The 22,717-nt window shown below is 41.8% G+C and overlaps 2 protein-coding genes across 5 annotated transcripts in view; one reads left to right on the forward strand and one right to left on the reverse strand.

Moving 5' to 3' along the window:
* Window positions 1–10,344, forward strand: part of WDFY4 (WDFY family member 4) — a 147,233-nt gene extending 136,889 nt beyond the window's left edge. For 2 of the 3 annotated variants that reach the window (XM_052798548.1, XM_052798549.1), the window contains exons 58-62: window positions 2,233–2,412; window positions 5,306–5,488; window positions 6,117–6,204; window positions 8,444–8,555; window positions 9,701–10,344. In XM_052798548.1, coding sequence (XP_052654508.1) covers window positions 2,233–2,412; window positions 5,306–5,488; window positions 6,117–6,204; window positions 8,444–8,555; window positions 9,701–9,767 — 630 coding nt within the window. In that variant the 3' untranslated portion in view covers window positions 9,768–10,344. The remainder of the gene's footprint in view (window positions 1–2,232; window positions 2,413–5,305; window positions 5,489–6,116; window positions 6,205–8,443; window positions 8,556–9,700) is intronic. The other variant, XM_052798550.1, reaches the window with a different exon arrangement.
* LOC128146791 (V-set and transmembrane domain-containing protein 4-like) overlaps window positions 1–22,717 on the reverse strand; it is a 94,981-nt gene that overhangs the window by 34,158 nt on the left and 38,106 nt on the right. Inside the window, exon 8 of one of the 2 annotated variants that reach the window (XM_052798553.1) lies at window positions 22,057–22,226. The exons of the other annotated variant lie outside the window; for it this stretch is intronic. Within the exon in view, the coding sequence (XP_052654513.1) occupies window positions 22,101–22,226 (126 nt within the window). The 3' untranslated portion in view covers window positions 22,057–22,100. Of the gene's footprint in view, window positions 1–22,056; window positions 22,227–22,717 lie in introns of those variants that run through there. 2 annotated transcript variants of the gene reach the window in all.

Raw genomic sequence — 22,717 nt, forward strand, 5'->3', positions numbered from 1 at the left:
TCTGGTTTGGAATGTAGTAAAGTACAGAAACTATATTTCAGCAGAAAAAGTCGCTTTTCCCTCTCTAGCAGGAGCTGCTTCCAGTTTCATGGAACACTAAAGATTGAGCATAATAGCCTCAGTATTGATCTATGCAATTTACCAGTTCCCTCGGTGTTCATGAGCAAAGCGATCTGTGCAATCCGGCTCCCAGAATTTCTGGGCCAAATGAAACCCTAGACTTGGAGAAGCGTCTGGGCAAGCTGCGCTGTCTGCCACACAGACCTCTCAGGGAGGTGTTGAGCATAGTTGTGAAGCGTCTCTGTCCATGTCAGCCAGCTAAGTTGGATGGTCAAACTTGGTTTAAGTTTTCATGGACTAAGCATTCCTACAGTGAAGCTGGTCTTCTTTTCTGTCTTTTGATATTTGTGAACTTACTCTGGACATAGGCCTCACAGTTCTTTCTGCAGACATGCTGCAGGTTATTTCCTATTAAGGGAAAAGCTGCCGGTCTTTGCAGAGCAATAATGAGAAGACAGTAGAGAGCTGAAAGCATGCGACTGTTTTTGCATGTATATGCATTGAGACACTGGTGGATTGAAGCTGAGATTATAACTGCGCTCAGGTCTAGCTCTCTCTTCCACCCTCAGGTTGTATTTAAGGTACTTCACTGCTAGGTAGGATTTTTCTGGGTTAAAAAGAGGAAAAAAAAGGGTTTTATTAAAACTTGTGCAGGAGCTCAGCTTGGCTTAGCTTGGCAGTTTGGATGCTGTCACAGTGGGTATGTTTTCTTTCATGCTTTGGAGGAAGGAGACGATATTTGGAGCCCTTGAACTTGCCTTGTCCCAGCCCTTTTTGCAGAGCTCTTGTGCAGTTCTTGAGCACAGGCACTGGATTATGTCCAGCCCTTTGTAAAGAGACTGTTCTACAGCCAGTCCAAAGCTATTGCTGAGCCTCCTTTTCTATGCTCAGTTGAGAGTGTTTCTGACCTCTGAAAACCACTGTTGGAGACCCCATTTTGTGCCAGTATTTTAGTCAACAGTTCTTGTGAATGGAATAAATCACAAGCTGAAGATCGTCCCTTGCAGTTGCAGGTCACCTTCAGTAGTACGTAACCTGCTGCAGCTCAGCTTCTTCACCAGTGGATTAATGTTTGAACACTGTTGTCCTAGTAACCTTGGCAAGTGGCAGCACACGTTAGCCAGCAAGAGTTCAGTCTCGCAGTCACACACTGGAAAAGAGTATGAAATATATTTGCAAAAATCATCTGGGACCTGTGGCTCTCCTGCTCCATGCTGAACTGAGACAGACCCTGAAGATGTGCTATTTATGTCATGTAGAGAAAGCCAGCAGGGAATATGCATTTACTGTTAAAACCAATATTAAAACTTGTGGGTCTGATTTTTCACAGTAAGGCAGCTAAAAGTTGAGCCCTGAAAGGCTTTTTAGGAAAGCTGTGAAGGACTTTTTCTCTGTTGCCCTACAGGCTTCACTGTCATTGGTGGTTATGCAGCAGAAATGTATACTGCTGTCACTTGAGAATGCTGCATTGAACAATTGTCATCAGTACACTTCAATCCATGACTTCTATCTGTGCTATTAAATTGCCCAAAGTGTAGTCTTTTTTTATGAAACTGTTTAAATAAGGCTAAATTGAACTGGGCACTCCTTGTGTCTCTGGAACTTATAAAACAACAACAAAAGAATGTTGTGTAATGATGAGAGAGAAAGGAATTCCTATATGGCTTTAAAGCAAAAATTCTCCCCAAATGCTGTTTTTCTTAAATAAAATTGGAAAAATATTAGTTCAGAAAAACAGAAAGATAAGACTGAGAAGGTCACTGAAATATATCCTGCTAAGTTTTATTTCAAAATGCTTTTTAAATATTGAGAAACAGTAATTTCCAAGCATAAATTTTACTGAAAACTGCATGGACTGAAGTGAAAAATGATGCTTTGCTGCTGAGCATAAAGCACTGTCGTAGAGTCTGAAATGTATGCCAAGGGCGCTGAGTTACTGTGTAACTCAGGGCAAGTCATATAATCTCTTGGAGTCTCAACTTTCTTCAACCATGATTTGAGGACAAGGATGCTTCTATAAGATCCTTTGGTATTTCCCCCTCATAGCCTTTTCAGTTCTGCAAAGAATGACTAGGTTGCTTGTTCTTACTAAGCAAATGACAGTAGGACTGTGGTTCCGTAGTAAATCAGCCATCCTCTGCTGTGGTTTATTGGTTGCTTTTTCCCCACCAGGCTTTGTATGGGCACACTCAGGCAGTGACCTGCCTTGCTGCATCTGTGACCTACAGCATATTCGTGAGTGGATCCGATGACAGAACCTGCATCATTTGGGACCTGAACCAGCTGACGTACATAAACCAGCTTCCTGCCCACAGGGCAAGCCTCTGTTCTGTTGCCGTCAACAATTTAACTGTAAGATCTTCATTTATCATCTTTTTTCTGATGCATCCATGAACATTTCATGATAATTTAATGGGTGCTCTTCCCAACATAAAAACATCCTGAGAGTCTGATACATTGATTTTTTTTTTTCTTTCTACAGAGATTGCTAATAGTGTTCTTAATGATGAGAGGCAAGCACTAAAAGCAACATCTTAGACTGAGTAGCTAAGTAGAAGTATCTTTGGATGGGTAGATAGCAGGATTAAACAACTTTTCGTTTATGGACCATGAAGTATTACCCTAGTAGCTCCTGGCTTTGGCTCACCCATAACCTTATTCACTCCATTATTTCATTAATTTCTCCTGACATTCATGCAGCAGAGCCATGTCAGCTGAGACATATTAGACCTCACTCTACCACCTCAGCTGACAACTTCCTTACACCTTTGCGGTAACAGTGTTGGCTTTTTGCTTTCCCTTCTACTCTCAGGTGCAGGGGGAGCTCTTGATAGCAATGGGTATAACTCTGTTGTGGTCTGTGCCTGGCCAGAATTGCATGCGTGTTGATAGGAAAATATTCTGTGTTGGATTTTACTATAAACACTCTGGATGAGATTCTTTCCAACCTTCTACCTCCCAAAAATGTTGCTTGCACATTTGTGTTTTCTGTCTCTGTTAATAAACCAGAGCAGGGTTCCAGCTGCTCAGACAATTCGAGGTTGGATCCAGTACTGAACTTGCACCAAGAAAGGCAAAATTGAGTTCATAGCAGTAAGAAACCAGGTAGACATTTTCTGCTTAGTCTGTGCCAAAACAGTCATCTCATATCAGATCTTTATTAACCATGCAGTCTGATGGTTAGTAATTGAGGGTGGGGATTAATTGGTCTGTTCAGTGCCAGCTCAGCTCCCAGCCCCAGAGGTCCTGGTTAGTGTAAAATGGCTAGTGGCTTCAGCAGGCCAGTTCAGAATACCCTAGTGTTCCTTATGAAGTCAGCTGAAGCAGTGCCAAGCATTCAGAAATGAGTGGGTGGGCTGGCACGGAGCATGGGCTTGAGACCCCAATAGGATGAAGTCCTTTCCTTTCTATGTCCCAGCCCACCGTTGACAGTAGCCTTTTTAGTTGGTAGCCTGCTCTTCTGGAGCTGTCCAAAACCGAGGTGGTCTGTGCCAGAACAGTCTGGCGATTGATCAAAGCACAGCTCTCCAGCTTGTTGGAGTGCAAATGGTTAAACTGATTGGACAGTAGTCTGCAGAAAGGTTCATTTAAAAGAGGAGAAACCTTAAGAAAGTACGACTGAAACTTCAAGGAAAAAAAGATGAAGGGGTCCACGTGTTGTGGATGAACAAACTCTTTTTGACGTTAGCAGAACAGGATGCTGCATTCTGAAAAGTGTTTTTGTTTAAATTTTCTCTATATATTTATATATTGTAACATGAATATAGCAACAAAATGTTTCCATTGTGCTAATTAAGTATGTTGATTGACACAAAATTACATGTCTGGTAACAAAGTTTTTTTCCTGGAAAATGCAGAATGATTTAAGCAAACTTTTGAAGGAAACAAATTTCTGAACCACCTACTTTCTGTGAAATAAGAACCCTATACAGCTCTTTGTTATGTGATTGTTAGTTTTTATATTTGCTTGAGCATCTAGAAGCTCCATTTATAGATCCAAATCTCATGGTGTTTGTATCACGTAGACACAAAATAAAAAGGCTGTCCCAAAAAGTTTATAAGCTAAGGAGGATTGTAAAAGTTTGCTGTAATGAATGATTTCAGTTAGTTTTAAATCCCTGGTCTAGACCTGAAAAAAACTGTAGATCATTACCAAATGCCTGGACATTTTGTACTCTCATGCAGATAAGGTAGCTGAAAATTAATCTCTTTAATTATTGGCAACTCTGTTTCGAATGTGCTATCCTTGTTTTATCTTCAGAATTCTGCCCTGCAGTGTGAAGAGTTCTGGCCCCGAATCAGGCAGGGGTGAAGTACGGTGTTAGTTGATTTAAACCAGATGCATGCTGCTAATTTAAGGGCACACTGGCCTTTGCCAGAATCAGATGACTTTGCTGACAGTGTTCTATTTAGTTGGTTCTTAGTATGCATCAAAGCTGGAAAGGTTAGGTGGAATTTCAATTAGTAACTTGATCAAAATGCACTTTTGATAAGATCATTTAAAAACGCAGCATTGGCTCTTGGTTCTGTGTGTTTCTTGCCGCTAAGGGATTACCTGTGTATTTGCTCCTTACGCACAGTCTTTGGTAAGATTATGCGCCTACATGGAAGGGAGAGGAGAGGAGGGATTCAGTTGCAAAGGATGTTTTGTGCATCAGAAGTGCAGGTCGCTGAATGCTGACCTGGCCATTGGTCAAATGGAAAACACAATCTAAATATGCGATGACATTAAGTTCCCTGTGAGGGGCAGAGGAGGATTATGAAATCACCAAAGGCTTCGCAGCTAAGCAGGTGAACAGCATGTCCTTGTTTCAGAGAATGCTTATCTGTAGAACTTAAGAGAACTAGCCCTGCCCCAGAACCTGTGCTAGGCATTCCCTGTGCACAGTCCCTGTCCCTGACAGCAGCTAGGTCAGCTTTTTTACTAAAAGCCTGGATTTTCTGGAAAATAGGAAGGGAACATTTAAATAAATGTTTTCATTTAAAAAATGTAAACCCCCATTCGTTTCTGCATTATCTTGCTAAATCTGAGACAGTTGTTTTGGATTTCTACCATGTAAAAATATCAGAATTTTTCATGAGAAAAAAAGTCATTTTTACTTTCTCTGGTTTACATCATCTGCCCAGAAGCAAAACAAAGGTCAGAATTTAAGTCAGAGCAACTCTGTAATTTATAATCAGCACTTAAGGGTTGTGAGGAGGATGAGTGTAGGATTTTGAAACACTGCCTCTTGCTTTGTTACAGGGTGATATTATCTCTTGTGCTGGATCTTACCTGTATCTGTGGACAGTCAATGGCCAGCTTCTTGCAAGTGTTAACACCACCTGCAGCCCCGAATGCCATACTGTTTGCTGTTGCTTTGCTGAAGTGATGGACTGGGACACACGCAGCATCATCATCACAGGAAGCACAGATGGAGTGGTGAGGGTAGGTGGATGGGAGAGAGGAAAGGGAATCCTGATTCACTGTAGACCGGAGCCAGAACTTTGCATCCTAAATGGAGAGACAGAACTACTAAAAGCCCATGCCACTTTCTTAACAGGGCAGCACAGGGCAGAAGCTGAAAATCAGAGTAAAATGTTTGCTTCCTATCAATTTTTATCCTCCTCAATGGAGGAGTATTTGCCGTTCAGGAAGAGTTTTGAAAATGCGCTTTTCATTCTGGTGTGGTTTTAAAAGCAGAAATTATATTGTCCATCAGAAATATGTTTGAGTCTGGTTTCTGAGAGTTGGTTCACAGCTCAGTTTATTAAGTCATACTTTCTCAGGAGCAGGAATTCACTGCTGATTCCACCTCCAGTCTGGTGGGAGAGCTTCCTGGTTTACTGGCATCCTCATTAGTGTGTCAGCCTCGCAACCCTATCAGCTCCCTGCATGCGTTTCTCCAGTGTGATGCCCTGCAGCACAGCGGCAGAGGGAGAGATGACTGCAAAATCCTGTTCTGATGTTAGAAGTCCAATTTCCACCCCTTGCTGGGAAGCAGGCAGCTGCATCTCTCTCTTGTTGCATTGTTATAATCCATGCTTTTTCTGTTTTTACCTCCTTCCTGGCACAGCTGTGGAAGACTGAATACACCAATGCCACAGACCAAGCTGCTGGACTGAGACTGCAGAGAGGCACAATGGAAGAGCCAGGCAACACAGGTATGACCACAGAGTGAGCTGTGAACTGCAGCATGACTGTGTGCTGCAGACCTTGTTTGGTCTTGAGGAAGAAGAGGGTGTGTGGGCACAGTGGTGTGAAGTGGAGGTGGTGCAGGTAACTGTTACCATTCTGTTACTGTAACCAGCAGAAGTAGTGGGCAGCCACTGCCCTACCTTAGAGACAGAGAGCAGCCCTGAGCCACCCGTCTCATGGCCACATCCAGCCTGGATGAAGCTGAAAGCTTCTTCATAGGCTCTGTCACGGGTTCTGTCAAGCTTGATAGACCACCTTGCTGCATAAACCTATGAAACTAATGAACTATCCTGGCTCCAGAAAGCCCATTCCCTTGGCACCTCTGTTGATAGTCTGTACTGAAGTATACTGGCATAATGTCAGAGTGGGCAGTGCCAGATCCTGCCCTGGGATGGAACATGGAAGTTCGTTGTCTTTGCCACCTTAAATGAGGTCAGAGGCCCTTCAAACTGGTTGGAGGCCAGCAACACACCCTAGTGCATGGAGCTGTTCATTCAAGGCTGTGCCAAGCTGAAGTTGATACCCGGGAGTTCTCACAGAGCTGAGGTTAATAACATGATGGGGCTACGGTACGGACTGGTATTAAAACCAACCCAAGCTCGCTTCTCTGTTCTAACAAATACAGGAGCTGAAACCTGCCAGGGAGCTTTAAAGGCACATCCTAAATAGCACAGCTTGCTTCTTTTCACAAGCACATTTTATAAGAGAAAGGAATTATGTTGTTAGTATGTATAATTTACACCACTTATTTGCTGTGATCCTCATTACAGACATTCTCTATTACTTCAATTTTAGGCATACAATTTGCATAAATAAAGAGCTATAGATGTAACATCTGCATAAAAAGATATTATACAGTAATTGGGCATTACCACTGAGATCTTCAGAAATGCTGTTCATGGAACTTGGCATCTACATTACTTAGATTGCTATGTGAAAATCTTTATACATACAGAGGCATATTGCTAATGCCAAACCAGATGCCCATCCTACCTTTTGTCATGTCTCAGAGTAGCTAGAGCCAGATGCTTCTAGGCAATGTGCAAGAACACCCGAGATCCCAGATGTGAGATAGTCTGGCTGTGGTAGCTACATATTTGGTTTCATTGTGGTCTCTAATCAGAGATTGCTGTAAGTCAATGCAAAAGACTTAACATTCCTTCCAAAGTCCTTGTAGTATTCTGTAGTCATTTTGCAGATTCTTTCTACATGTAGAAACATCCAATTTGTTTTAAGAATTTCCTAAGTTCTTGTCCATAACTTCCTGTGGCAGAAATTTCCATGTCCTATTTACTCAGGTACGATTGCATAGGCATGTCTCTGAACAAACTGAGATTTTAGCTATTTTTAAAATTTATATCTTAAACAGTTTTCTAAATGAGGACTTAAAAGCTGCCCACGGGAGCACAGCAGTATACTCCTGTTTGTGGCTTTTTCCGAAAGGATTGTAGAAGACATGCACTGACCCCAGGCATCTGGTGATGTCTAGACACACACACCTGTTTGCACATGGGCATAAGGATGCATGTTCTCAGATGCATACAGCAACAGCTTTTAATAAAGAGTTGAGAGGTGTAATCAAAGCAGTGACATGCACCCTTAAACCATTCAGATGACTTCAGAATTATTTTAAATGGCCCAATATTCCCACATCTCATTCTATGCATTAAAGAAAATAAAATTAATAGAAAACACAGCCATTAAAAAGACCAAAGTAACTATGATTGAGTTATGTTGTTAAGTGTGTGTGTATGTATGTGTGTGTATGTGAAATGTTCTCAGCATTTAATTACTGGTTCTGTTATGAGCAGATTTAGATAAGTTGATAATACCAGGGCTTTATGTAATTTCTTTTTACTAGGCAATTATGGGCTGTATTATATCCTGGCAGCAAGGTATTGTGGGGCATCTTATTAAGCATAGAGCCAGTGAAAACTGATGAACAATTTTGCTGAACTAGGCATGCAATTTAGAAAGCAATAATACACAAATCCAATTTAGCACACAATTGATACAGCCGCACGTCAGCACATGTAACTATCATAGCCACAAATTAAATTGGGATGGGCCTATTTTACAACAGCACAGGCTAAGATTAAATATATTTGTTCTCAACTTAACAACTTGCTGACCGTAAATAATAACAATCCCATCCATGCTGCCCCCAGACACTTTCTAAATATTTATTTTTGAACCACACAACAGGTAACAAGTGTGGAAAACATCTTGTTCTCTGTCGGGAACTGAATCCCAGCCTTGCCTTGACTGGAAAACCAAGTAAGACCAGCCCAGTGGTGACAGCGCTGGCTGTATCGAGGTACTGTCCTTCCCTTTGCATTGCAGCCGCTGTCCGGTGGAGGGCACTGCGCCAGCCTCGGGGTCTTCACCACCCAGCCCCAAATCGGCAGGGGTTTTTATTTTATTCTGGAGTTAGTATTACTGTTGGTTTTTGTGGTTTGGGTTTTGCTGTTGTTGGGTTTTTTGGTGGTTTGTGTTGTGGTTTGGTTTTTTGTTGTTTTTTTGGTTTGTTTTTTTTTTCTTAAATCTCAGTCGAGTCAGTCTCAGCCAAATGCAGACAGTCTGGGAGTTGGCCTGGCTAACTGTATTAAGTGAAGGATGTTGGGACAGTCAGTGGTCAGATAGACAACCCAGGAGAAATAGCAGGTTTCAGCTAGAATAGCTGTAGAGATCAGTAACTGCTACACTGTCTCTGCACCATAGAAAAAAACTCTACCCTAGGAGTTGCTGGAGGTACTGTCTCCCTAAAATGTAAACGGGAAGATTTTAGCCAATGGACAACTTTGTTGTTAAACCACTCAGTTTGCACAGCCAGCAGTATTTGAGTTTACGCAATCCCCCTCCTGCAGTTTCATCTGGCTGTAATAGTTGTTGTTATCTCCTACTCCAGGATGTTACGATGTACTGTAAAACAGTTGCTGTCTTTCTCTCCAAAAGTGTTGGCATTTTGATAGTTGCTAAAATGATTCCTATATTCCGCATGCTCAGATTTAGAGCATTTCATGAGTGTGATGTTTATATGCATTGAAAGTGGAAAAGTTTGCTGGGGAGGGTTAGTTTCATTAGTGTTGGTGGCACTGCATGCCGCAGAGATTTCAGTGGCTGAAGCCATGATGTTATGTGCTAACAAGTCTGAATTCTGAATCTGGCCAGTAGATTATTTAACATTCATAGAGTCTCAGAGAAGGGTAAGAGCTTCTGATCTGGCTAGATTGTCCACAACTAACCCACTGAACTCCAGGAAAGTTTGGATCCAATTCTAAGTTCAGTCTTTGAAGTACAAATCTTTGTCTACTCTATATCAGTGTTCTTCAAATTTAACATAAAAGATAACCTACTCCCCTGAATGTTGCATCTTCCTAATGGCTACACATACAGGAGAAAGCATTGATCCTATCTGTGTCTTGCTCTTAAACTTTTTTCTCTTTTTCTTTCTTTCTTAAGAAATTCCTCCAAGCTCCTAGTTGGTGATAGCTGGGGAAGAGTCTGCTGCTGGTCTGTGGATGGGTAGGAAGAAATAGCCAAGAACTCTTGTTTTTTCAGCCTTCTGGATGGAGAGAAAATTACCCTTCAGAGCATGAAAGAATCAGAGAAACTGGAAGCCTATGGTTGTGGACTGAATCTCAAAGGAGTTGTTGGACTGACCCTGCAGTAAAGTCTGATTGAAATTAGAGAATGGACTCCAAAGTTGTGAGAGACACTGACAGACATGCACATAGACAATGAGATTTTGCAGTATTTGTCCTGCGAAACCTTTTGTATTTTAAATGTTATTTTAGATACTGAGTTTGGCATAAAACATTGTATTTCACAAATAATAGCTAGCAAATAAAACTGCCTTGATTATGCCAAAGAGCAATGTAGCTTAATAAAATTCACATATTCTGATTTTAATACCATGAGATCAGAAAATACTGAGGCTTTAAACAGATGTTAAGTGAGTTTGTTGCGGTATCTTTGTTCTTACTAACATGCAGGTATGTTAATATATCCATTCCTACTCTTCCTCCTTCCCTGAATCTACATGAAAATGTATGCATGCTTTCTGAAAAGCTATTTTGTTTGCAAAGTAAAGGTAGGAATTCCCAGGTTGATAGTGGTGCCTTTATCCAGCCCCATTGTGAACATGTGTTACAGTGCCATCTTTAGTTTCCTAATCTCTGACTTGTTTTTTTCATAGTGAGCAAGGCAGGCAAAATGCATGGAATGGGTGAGGATGAAGATCTGACACAGCTGGTCAACATATTCTTTCACTCTCCTCCTTCACTGCCTTCTTTCCTAGCTTTGTCTAGATGTTCTGTGGAATATCAGTGTATAAAACGTACTTCAGGATTTACCTTCACAATCACCCTGCATGGTAGAAGTGGGTATTTGTAGCGTAACAAATTTAAGTGCCATTTGTGTCCCTAATGGAGATGGAGAAAGTGTGAAAAATCAAGCTCCTTAACATGTTATGATAACTTGAAGGAGCTAAACTGACAACTCAGCTCCCTCTCTCCCCTGCCCCTCCTTGACCTGGTAAAGAAATTGAGTATCTTATCTTACACACAGAAGGGCTGAGTACCCACTTAGGCAGAGCCACTTCCTGAACACCACAGACTGGGTCAGGGCAGAGCCAGGAAGAACACAAAGGACATTATGGCCATGAAGGCCCTTGTGTTCATACCACCAAACACAGCCCTGAACAGACAGAGCCGGGAGAGTTCCCTGATTTCCACTACACTGGGACTGGTTAGCACTGCAGGATTGTAGCCCTGTGTGTGCTGCACTGGACAGTCAGAGATTGAGGAATGTGAGGAACTGCTATATGCCAAAATCTTGGTGCTAGAGACTTGCCAGCATCATTTGAAAGAATCTGGAGTAGGAGACAGGTTTTTACCAGTTGTCTTCTAACTACACCATCAACTTTCTTCTTCCTGTAGGGCACTGCTTTGTTAATGACTCTTCTTTTGAATTATGTTGCTGAATGAGCAGGACTGCCTATGGCAAACAGCTTCCTTCCTTACTGAGTGCTGAGACATGTCCCCGCCCTAACCCACCCCACAACTTGGTCTAACCTCCACAGTGAGTGAGGTAATTGCCTGTAGAAAATGTAGTAATTAGAGGCTAGCTCGTGATGCAGACATGCAAGGAAGACTGCATTATGTCTACACAGATGACCTGGCTGGTTATCTTTTCTAACCTCCAAGTGCATGACTTGATGACTCAAATACTATCCTTTCTGCGCTCAGTGAAACATACACTGAAAACAGGCCAAAACGCACCGATGTTTTTGCAATCAAAGTAACCCTACGGAGCAAAGGTGGACCATGCCCATCTTTCCTTTTCTTGAGGACTGGGGAAAGGTCAATTGTCATAAAATTCAACAAAATTAAGTACACTGCTTCTTTCCTCTTCCTTCTGCACATTCCTTAAAAATAACCTGTGATTTGGATACATGGACAGTAAAACTTGGACTCCTGTCCGCTGTGAATACAGCTTTACTGAACCATGATAAAGGTGATTAAGAGCCATGACAGAAGCTCACTACCTATGTTTTCATTTACCTAGTATGCATCTCGATAGCTTGCTAATTGTGTCTCCTCCTTTAGCCTTTTCATGCAGCCTGTCTGCAAATAGCAGATATTTCCTTTCCTAGAGCCAGCACTGGCACCTACTTTGCAGCCTGGACAGCTGCACTAATGGCTCCAATGCTCTAGACATCAACCTGACTTTGTTTGGTATAAGAAGAGGCCAGCTGTAGGCTAGCCATGCATGGATTTGACAGGCTCATCTCCTTGTGCCTAACATCAGTTGTCTTACATCTTCAAGAGAAGGATGAGGTGCATCAGCTGTTTTGGATCACTAGAACAAATCCAAATTGTGCAAGTGTGAATGGAAGTCAGCAGGTTACCAACTAATGTCTTCCTGAGTCAAGCTTGTTCTAATGTTCAGGGAGTTGTAATTTGGGAGAACATAAAAGGCAAATGGATAGAAGTGGGTTGCAATTTCCCCCGGTGAAAATTCTGATTAGGAGTGATTTTTTGGTTGAGAAAGTTTTGGTTTCTTCTCTAGCTCTAGAGGATCTTTCCTCAGAGTTGTAAGTCATGGGAAGAAATGCATACTGTGAGTACCAAAAGCACCACTCCTTGCTTGCAGAGTTAAGGCACAAATGTAAGCATGTTGCAGTCATCACATTCCCTAGGTCTGATACAGCCAGTGTGTGCAACAGAGGTAGAGTGCTACCTGGTCATTCTTCTGCAGGCAAGTCTCTGTGACATGAACTTTTTGCTAGAAAGTTGTAATATATGGTTGACCAATTAGCTGAAACTAATGCTCTTACAAGCACCTACTTTTATATTTGTGTTGGTCTCCTGTGTATTTGATAAATGATGAATGTCCATGAAATTCTCTCAGCTCTAGGTGTGGAGGTAGCTTTCACTGACACATGGACAAGACTTGGTGCTAGCTCGGGGGCAGTAGTGGTGCCGACTTGGTGGGTATCCTGATGTGATACTCATTCTCTCATGGCCGCGTGGGATGTAGGGGTAGCAGATCTAGAACATGCTTGAAAAATTAAGCAAGTAGAGCAATTCCACAGCAAATACTTTGAGCACAACTCCATTGTTGCTCTAAGTGGCACAGTGTGAACATCAACAGAGTGTTGTAATTATCTCCGAACCAACTTTTGCAAGGGGTAAGTAGCTCAGGGTGAGAATTACCCTTAAAAAAATCCAATCCCATTAGGATAAGAAATGCAGAAATAAGGCACAGTCTTACCTCTGCCCTGTAGGGAAAACAAGAAGAGAAATGTGGAACAGCACAACCTTTATGTGACTTTAAAAATCAGTTTAATCTAATCGAGGATCATAAACCCTAAAACGCCTTAATCACACTTATTTGGTTATTGCATAGATGATCTTGCTTCCTTGTTCGGCAATAGAAGTCTTATAAATGTTACAGTGAGCATTAAATACTGGCTGATTTCTGTAGCTTTCTGTTGGCTACTAAACACCAGTGAAGCAATATTTGCAGAGCTGCTTGTGCATTGCCGGGCCTTTGCATCCTCATAAAAAAGAATTTGCTCAAACCTTTTTTGAGAAACCCGTGCAAACCGATCTGTAACTCCCGCAGGAAAGTTTCCCCTGTGATTGTCACCATGTGCTACTGTTCCCAAGTCCTTTTCATACAGGGATCTCAAAGCTTGTTACAAGAGGGTATTGGTGAGAAGATCATCTCATTCATGAATGCCTATGGCTGTCACAAGGGAAGTTATGAGAGCCATATGAGCTAAAATAATTTGCAGGAATATGCTCCCTTCTGCATGAAAATGCAGCTTGTTATGCTTGTCTCATTTTTTGGGAGGGACATCCAAAGAAAGTTGAAAAAGAAGCCCAGAAAAGCTCTGGACCTGATCCCAGCTCTCTTGTCTCCTCCTGCTTGGTACTGAGCACCTCTGAGCCAGGTAGGTGGAGTGATTTGTTTGCTTATGGTCACACAGATCACTTAAGGATCAGACTAGTTGTTGCATTATGGTGTCACTCTTCAGACGTGTGCATAGCAATTACTGTCATTGACATCAGGCAGGCTGATGGGGAGGTGTGAGAGAGAACAGGGCTGGTGGAGTGTCCTGGTTTCAGCTGGGATAGAGTTAATTCCTAGTAGCTGGTATAGTGCTATGTTTCTGAGCTAGGTATAAGAATGTTGATAACACTGAGGTTTTCAGTTGTTGCTAAGTAGTGTTTAGTCTAAAGTCAAGGATTTTTCAGCTTCTGATGCCCAGCCAGCAAGAAGGCTGGAGGAGCACAAGAAGTTGGGAGGGGACACAGCCAGGGCAGCTGACCCAAACTGGCCAAAGGGATATTCCATACCATGTGACACAACATCTAGTATATAAACTGGGGGGGGGGGGGGGGGAGTGGAGATCATCGCTCGGGGACTAACTGGGCATTGATCGGTGGGTGGTGAGCAATTGCACTGTGCATCATTTGTATATTCCAATTCTTCTATTATTACTGTTATCATTTTATTAATGTTATCATTATCATTATTAGTTTCTTCTTTCCTGTTCTATTAAACCATTCTTATCTCAACCCGTGAGTTTTACTTTTTTTTCTGATTCTCTCCCCCATCCCACTGGGTTGGGGGGGAAGTGAGTGAGCGGCTGTGTGGTGCTTAGTTGCTGGTTGGGGTTAAACCACGACATGGAGGAATGCCATCCTTCCCTATGCTTGTTGTCATCAGAGCTCTTCCCAAGTGTCAGGAGGCTCCTGGAAATTTGCCACATGAAGTTTTTAAAAGGGAACTCTGTCATTCCCTGCACTGGAGTTAAATGTCTTATGGAAACTTGGCATCTGGAACCAGGCAGCCTTCAGCAGTACATTGGGATCTTGGTAACCATGAGCAGTATTTGCTGCAATGAGTATTGAGCAAAGGTAGGCCTTGTGTTGGGGACAGCTGTGCCTGTGTTCAGTCATCACTTGATGTGTTTCATACTCAAGTGTTACAACCCTATGCATGTGGGGGGTTGTTGTTGTAGGGCAGTCACTGAGGGAGCAATGGTGAGTGTGCTGGCTGGGTGGCTGGAGCTGAGGATGTCAGGTGAGTCCTGTGGTGGAAGGAACATCGTGAGCTCTTATGGATGGGGGAGAAGCTGTCTCTGTGTAGGTGACTGCAACAGCAGCATGAGAACTTTCCCTGTTTCAGGTCAGAAATTGTCTCCTTGTTCAGCTTGGACAGGAGACTCTAAGGACTTTGCTTCTCCCTTGTACACCTGTTCCCTGGCCAAGAGGGACAACGAAGAGTCATGCTCCCATAGCTACTCCAGTTTTGGTGGGATGCTCAGCTCCCATGGGGGGACCGCAGGGATTAAGCCACTGCAACAGTGCTCTCCAGCCACTCCCATGCTCAGTCCATTCCCCATGGTCTCCTGGCTGTGGCAGTCTCTAGTGGAGAGGTGGTGATCAGTTAAATCTCCTCTGCCAATGTCTATGTCTTTATACCCCCTTATTTTACTGACACTGCTGGACTAACCAAAATAAAATGCAGTCAAGGTGTAGTCATGTAAGTTCCCATCTTTGACTGTCACAGTTGCAGAGCACCAGATCTGGGAAGCAAGCAAAAGGCATATCTTTATTGTGACAGTGAGACCATGCATGCTGTAAACAAGGGATTCCAGTAGTGTTATTGAAATAACCATAGTTGCTGCCAGACTATGAGGTAATTTGGTTGGGAAGGTGAAATTCCGATTTGCTCCAAAGCCTTTGTCTGCCTGGCAGGCTGGCTTCTGCCTATAAGCTGGCATTTGTTGACTTTTGTTGTATAATGACTCAGTTGCCACCTTGCTGGGTGTAGCAGCCTTTGCTGTTCATGGTGGGTGTCTGTCTGAAGCTCCGCACAGCTCTTGGCTCTTCAGAGCCAGATTATGAGCTGAATATATACTCTGTATTTGGGCTGTATATTTACAGGACCTTCCCTGTGGCAGTGCTGGGACTGTGATAAGTGGGAGGAGGCCCACTAGAAATCTACTCAAGCAGGTCTAATTGTACCAAATAGAACAGCTCAGTAGAGTGGAAAATAGTCCTTATATATCTACCCGAAGAAGATAATGACCTTTTAAATAACAGAAGCAATTTTATTTCAATACCCCAATTACTCTGAACTCTCAAATGTCAAAGTGCCGAGCACTTTCAAAATAACTTAATTTAGACATTTATAGCACTTAGACACTGCTAGTTTCTTATCTAACCTAATTATGGGTTGTACAGGAAATTGCAAAGCATCCCAATTAATGTTATTTTTTATAGTGATACATAGGAGTGGCCTTTGCCATTTGCCGTCGTCACGTGCACAGTGATTTACTAATTTTGGCTTTTGAGTTAGTTCCCTGGCAGGACACAGCTCTCCTCTTCTCTGGCTGTTCTTTGAGAGCAAGCAAGGAGGAAGTAGAGGTAGAAGTGAGCATAGCTATGTTTGCCTGAGGGATTTGAAGTGCACATGTTCCCGTGAGAGCAGAGTGCCATTGCAAAGCAGGACCATTTAAGGTGTAGAGGTGCCATGTAGAATAATGATGGCTGGCTGTCAATCTCATTGATCCTCTCTGATCTGAGTACCTAGGCCAGGATTCTCCACTTACTTGTCTCCCACAGGACTAGTGCAGGGGAATGAGATTTGTAAAGCTGCTTAACTGGCTGCCTGAAAAATCCCTTCACAGATGGTGCTGAGCAGTTTTCCTTCTAGTTTCTGTGCGCAGCAGGCAGAATCAGAGGTGGAGGAAGTGGTGTAGCACCACTGAGCAGCACCCAGTGATGCCTTGTTTGCTTTTATGGTAAGGGGAGGACACGTGTCACGTTACCATGTTTGAAAGTGATAACTGTTGCACATCCCCATGTCTTTTTTGCCCTGTATGTTTTACGTGATGCCTTGGTTCTGTGCTGTACTCCCCCCTGGTGTCAGAGAGAACTGTTAGTAGTCAGAGAAGTTCCTGCACGCCTCCTCTTTCCTGAGGATAATCCAAAAGATCAAGAGCTAATTTCTCAAAGATAGATGTGGGGCTGTGGGTAGCTATGTACTGTAGCTGCTGTCAGCTGTGCCCAAGACCATGCCAGCCCAGAACAGGAAGGCAAAAGCCCTCAAGGGTGATCTTGTGCAGCTCTGTGCACAGAGCCCTAATGCACTGTTGCATTCTCATTCACTTCCTTACAGTAAAATATTGCTGCAGACAAGATAGATAGGATTTTAACATGGTTTAACAACTCAAATTAAATCCAAGTGGGAAAGTTTTTAGTTCGACTCAACAGCTTGCATTCAAGAGGGGCACAGGGAACAGGCATGCAGGAAGCTAAGTCCCTTTGCCCAAAGTTTTTCCCTAGGCAGGACCAGAACCCAAGTGAGCTTGCCTGGGGACCCTGTGCACAGGACCTCCTACTTCCCTGGTGTGAGATGCAGGAGAGTCCCAGGTCCTGCACAGCAGGGAGAAATGCAGTTGCAGTGACTAGCTGTGTTATGTACTAAAATGAAAACCTGAGCAAGTCTCAGCTGGAGGCTCGAAAAGGACTGCCAGAACATTTCTGACTGGGGTAGTCAAAGACTGAAAAGCCTCTCGTGGGGTTTGCATACAACCCAGCAATGCTGGTGAGGAACAGGAGAGACTTAACACAATATGGTGCCAAGACAGGTAGGACTCTTACCCTACCTATTGCTATACAGTCAGTAGAGCACACTGCTTCAGCATTTAGCCTCTGAGTAGAAATGCTGGAATGTGAAACTGCTGTGAAGTTTGCTGAAAGAGCTGGGGCAGTCAGGGAGAGGGGTTGTTTGAGATCCACATGTTGGAGCTATGTTGTGTTTTGTGCAGGTGTTTCAGCAGGTGTTTTCCCATGTGGGCTGTGCTCAGAATGGGATCTGGGAAGCCAGCTTAGAACCCAAATCTAACCACTCCCTGAATTTCCAGGGCTGTTTTCTCTGGAATAATTTGTTAATCTTTTCCACAGAAGCAGTGTTGGGAATCATTTGTTCTTTACAAGAGGAAAGCCTGACAGAACTGAGGTTGTCAATTCTCTTTTCAACTTTCCTTTCAATAGTCTTCAAACATGGAGAAGCCTGTTAGGAGGAAAGGGAGATGTTCTGGATGTCTACTGGGGAAAAGGCAAGAAGATATAGCCTATATGCTAGGAAGCATTTTGAATGATTAGGGCTGTGGAAATGGATGGTGAGAAGAGTATGGAACCTTAACATCGTAAGTTTCTAAGAAGAGGTTAGACCAACCTCTACCAGGTTAAGTCAGGCTGAGTTGGTCCAACCTAGAGATCAAGTAATAGACTAGCTGACATCTCAAAATATGTTCTATCTCCATTTTCTCTTTTTTTCTGAGAGGAATAACACAAACTTAGAGTATTCTATTGACATGCAGTATTTCAATCTACCCTGCCTCCCAACCAAGGTAGTAAAATGGAGTCAAACGAGGTGGTGGAATAAAGCACACCAAATGAGTATATTTCAAATTAGTGCAGGAAACTCAGAAGAGCAACTGTTATGCAGTGGAATTTAGGAATTATATGTTTTATCCTGGCAAGTTAGACCGAAGCCAAAAAGGGTCTTTGCTCCTTGATGTCACTCACCAGAGGTGTTTTGGAGAAGCCCTCAAAAAGCAGAATTTGACCTACAAATCAAACATCAAATGAGACCTCATCTGGTCTGAGTCCTGCTATGCTAGCAGAACCTGGCCAAACCCTGGCTAAGTACAAAAGTTTATTGAACTTCTTAATGAAAAGAACCCCACAATTATGTTACAGTTATTCTAAAACAAATAATTTGCTTGTAATTACAGAGATAATGATATTCTGACCACACCTACCAATTAGAAAGTTGTAATAAAGAGTAATAAAACACCTTTTCCTTGGGCTGCAGAATCAATCCCCACACAGCCCGTAACACTAATATGATTTACTCCTATTTGCTGATGGAGGATTCTAGTAATAAAATTTAATGTGGAGGAACAAGGTGCATTTAACCAAAGCTGTAAACATCTCTAATTCTATTTAAAGCTATAGGATGCAGTACATTAACATTTAACAATCTGATACTAAATTGGCATGAAGCTAATAGAGCTGTATTTGTCAAAATTTCAGCACTAGCCCATGTTTTACCAATGACAACAGAAGGAGTAACCAAAATAGTATGACTCAGCAGACTCCAACTGCTGCTTAATAAGGTATTAAGAGTCTTCATGGGAGCTCCTGTCATAAAAGAACAGTGGACCACATTCAGCTCTGCTGTTTTGCTGAAGCCGGACGGAGTTAGGCCAGACATTAATTCGGCCTTGCCGTTCCTGTTAGAAGGAGCTAAATCCAATTTATTCTGCATTTCTCCCACCAAAGCACATCATACTCTGTGAAATTTTCTTCTCCATAGTCTTTAAAGTGAGTTGCTTTGATACTTAAAGATGTACAATTAATTGCAAGGTAAAGGATGATGTTCTTCTTTCTCCAATGATATGATCTGACATTATTAAATCTGGGTGGCCGCTGCATAACAAAAGGCATAGGAAATGTCTACTCAGGAAGATGGGTGTTCTCCTAAGTAGTATTTCTGGCCTCCTTTCACTCAGTTGGTCTGTTGCCTTTCAGGGTTCTGCTGTCATCTGAAGTCAGTCACAAATGGAAAAAAATTTAAAATCATGGAACTTCTGCAGAATGGAAAATTCAAGTGCCACCTATTGGGATTGTCTAAATGCTGAGTATGAGATAAACGCATATCCTCGAATTGTTCTCTAGCAAGCAATAAATCCTACACAGACTGAGAGAACTTATTGCACCAAAGAAGGTAATTTATTTAGCTCAATTAACTATTATTTTGGGGAATTAGATATCAAATATAAACAAGAATATATAGAATATTAATACACAAAGAATGGTATTCATTAAAATACTGGGCATAAACATACAGTAGAGGATTTTTCTGAACAATGGGCACAACGGCCAGTTGTATGTAAAAGGAATGTTTATATACATCAAACTTTAGAAAGTTTTCACAACTAAATGGTCAACTCATTAATGTGTTAGGGTTTTATTTTTAATTCCAAAGGAATCACTAATAAGTTCTATTTATATATACTACATATAGTATATATACTATACTTTCCTGAGGCCTTCCTTACACCTGTCTGCATAAGCGATGTCCTCTCTGAATAGTCAGTTGAACTCTGGCTGTTCCAAGATTGATCCCTGAATGTTTGATCACTCTTTAGCACCAATTTCTTTTTGGTCAATGAGTTGATTGCTGTTGTCATTGAAAGTCCATCACCCGATCAGAGAACAAGGAAAGATACCGTGCCCTTTTGGTGTGTGATTAAACTCCTGGGATAATGAAAACGTGAAACAAACATTTTCTTGACAGCTCACAAATGCAAACATTAAAAATACAAATAATTACTAGCAAACCTCTTGATAAAAGCTAGCTTTAGTTTGGAAAGAACTGTTTTGATGAGGGACTAGAGTTGGAATTTGTACTGTACATAATGGCCAAGCTTTTCTTAAATTCTCCTTTTTATACAAGAGATTTTTATCTAACATGGAAGCAGGTGACTGTATTTTACATTTACACATCCTGGCTATACAGTAACAGATTATGTATGCTGCCTAATTTCTATCCCTGTTCAAAAAAGTTAAAAAGCAGTTTATACAGACTTGCTTATTCTGGTAAAACCCTCCAAAAGGCAGTGATGTGCTCTATCCCTTTGTTGTGTGTCCCCATTCCTGCATTGTCAGCCCTGCCCAACTCTTCTGTGCTCCCATGCAGTAACAGGAATAAGAGCATGAGTATTCCTGCGATGGTTCCCAGCTGTGCTCTGAGCCCCAGTGAGAAGTTGCTGTATCACTAAAAAGGCCTGACCTGTAAAGGAGGAAGCAACTTGGATCACCTTGGTGAGGATTTCAAAACCCAAGGCCTGCAAATGCTACTCCAAAATCCACACTGGATACTGCTGAATAAGTGGCCTGTCAAGCGGCTCCCTTCCAGAGCTGGAGAGGACCTGGCACACAACAAATATCAGATCTCCATGGCCTGATGGTGAGCTAAAGAGCCCATGCTTTTATGTATCTATTAACTCTGTGGTTACTCGAGGGCTAAAGCTTCTCAAGGGCTGAAAGGTGTTGGGTACCCAACTCAACCTGAGCTTTGGTGGAATTTGGGCATTGTAGATTTAGAAGCTTGAAAACATCAGTCTAGATATCCTTCATGACTGAAATGCCTAGGATGCCACAGAATACTCCATTTTCCAGGAATATGTATCAAAGGAAAAGGAAGAATTCCTTCTCAGTTATCAAGAGGGGAAGAAAGAGAAGAGTATTTTGTGCTCTCACATTAGGATCTTTTTCCTGTCTCCTGAGCCCTGGTCTTTCCAAAGAAATAACTCCAACGTAAGCGAGCAGGGTGTTAACGGAGTCTGCTCCATACTAAAGGAGAAGCTGTGTGACTTTTCCTCTAGATCAGCAGCTCAGTAATGTAGGCCACAGGAGGAAACTGTTGCAGGTTTGGAAGCACCAATCTAAATCAAGGCCAAAAGCGGTGTCCTGGTTCTGTCAAAGTCTTTTACTTACTATCAAGTTTTTCCTATTCCCAATCAGAATTTTAAAAAGATCAAATCCTGGAAAATGCTCCCAAGCTACAAATATTCTTCCTTAAATTATTGGGGTTTAACTATGAATGTTTATTTTGGATTATTTTGAAATGTTTGTTTTCAAGCACTTAAGAAGCACTTTACTAAAAGTAACATAAGTTTTTTAAGACAATGTCATTTAAAAGGGAACTTGAAAATATAGAAATGAAACCTTTTTATAACTATTTCTGGAGGGAAAAAAAAGAAAAAGTAGTTTTAGCTTTTTCTTTGCTGTGAAAAAAGTCTCAGCTTTACTGAGCTAATATTCTTCTGATGGAAACAACAGCATTCAATTGACAAATTTCCTGGTCAGTGGTCTTTGTCTTCAGAAGCAGGCTGATGTGCATAGATCCTGCTACTTGTCCTTCTGAGGCTTGCTATGATGTTGATGTTTGCAGCTGGACTTGTCACATTAGTATCAAAGAAGGAATAATGTTTGGTATTGAAAATGCCCCAGGTGGAACTTCAGTCCATTTAAAACAGGGGGGCTGAACACTATGAAGGGTGTCTCTTGGATGTCACTGGTAGACCAGCTGCTTTTTCTATGATTACTTTCAACTACATTTTGTTTAAAAGTCTCATAGAAAAATAGAAGTGCATGAATGGAAATAAAAAAATAAGGACATTTGTATGATTTTTTTATAAATAAACAGCACAGCAAGAATTAAATAGAACACAGGCAAAGGCCATTTATACAGGCATGAACTATTACAGCTTGTTCTCCTCAAAGAGTATCTGTGCATAGACTGTCGTACTGGGAATGCCTTTGGCTTCCTGAATCGGCTTCATAAGTTCAAGTTCAGCGTATGTTAAATTCTCCTCTGCGATTTTTGGCTAGGAAACAGAACCAAGAAATTACAGTTATAATGTCGTTACCACTGAATATAAATATTCTATAGAATGGGCTATATTTCTTCTCTCACACATGCTAATTCTACTATGCTGTTAATCAGCACTAGATTTAGTTGATAGAAGATGAAATTAATATTAATAATAAGAAACAGGAAATAGTAGGATTTTCAGGTTAATTTCCAATTTCTCTTTGTTTCTCAAACACTGAACATTTTAGTTGGACAATTCAAATACTGCAAATTTGAAAGATGTGTGTTAGCAAAATGTTCAGCCTCTTTAATCCTAAATTTCGCAATTTAATTTTAGTTATTGCAGATTATACAATTTGAAATATATAAGCCAGATTTGCTTCCCAGCTGTAAACATTGGACCAGTTACATCTCTAATCACAGCCACTCACAGTATCTCTCAATATGTTTCTTAACAGAACCAAAAACCATGTTAAAAGTATGCAGAAGGCAGCAAAAATGGAT

This window comes from Harpia harpyja, chromosome 10 (genome assembly GCF_026419915.1).
Source record: "Harpia harpyja isolate bHarHar1 chromosome 10, bHarHar1 primary haplotype, whole genome shotgun sequence".
In the NCBI taxonomy this organism is placed as follows: domain Eukaryota; kingdom Metazoa; phylum Chordata; class Aves; order Accipitriformes; family Accipitridae; genus Harpia; species Harpia harpyja.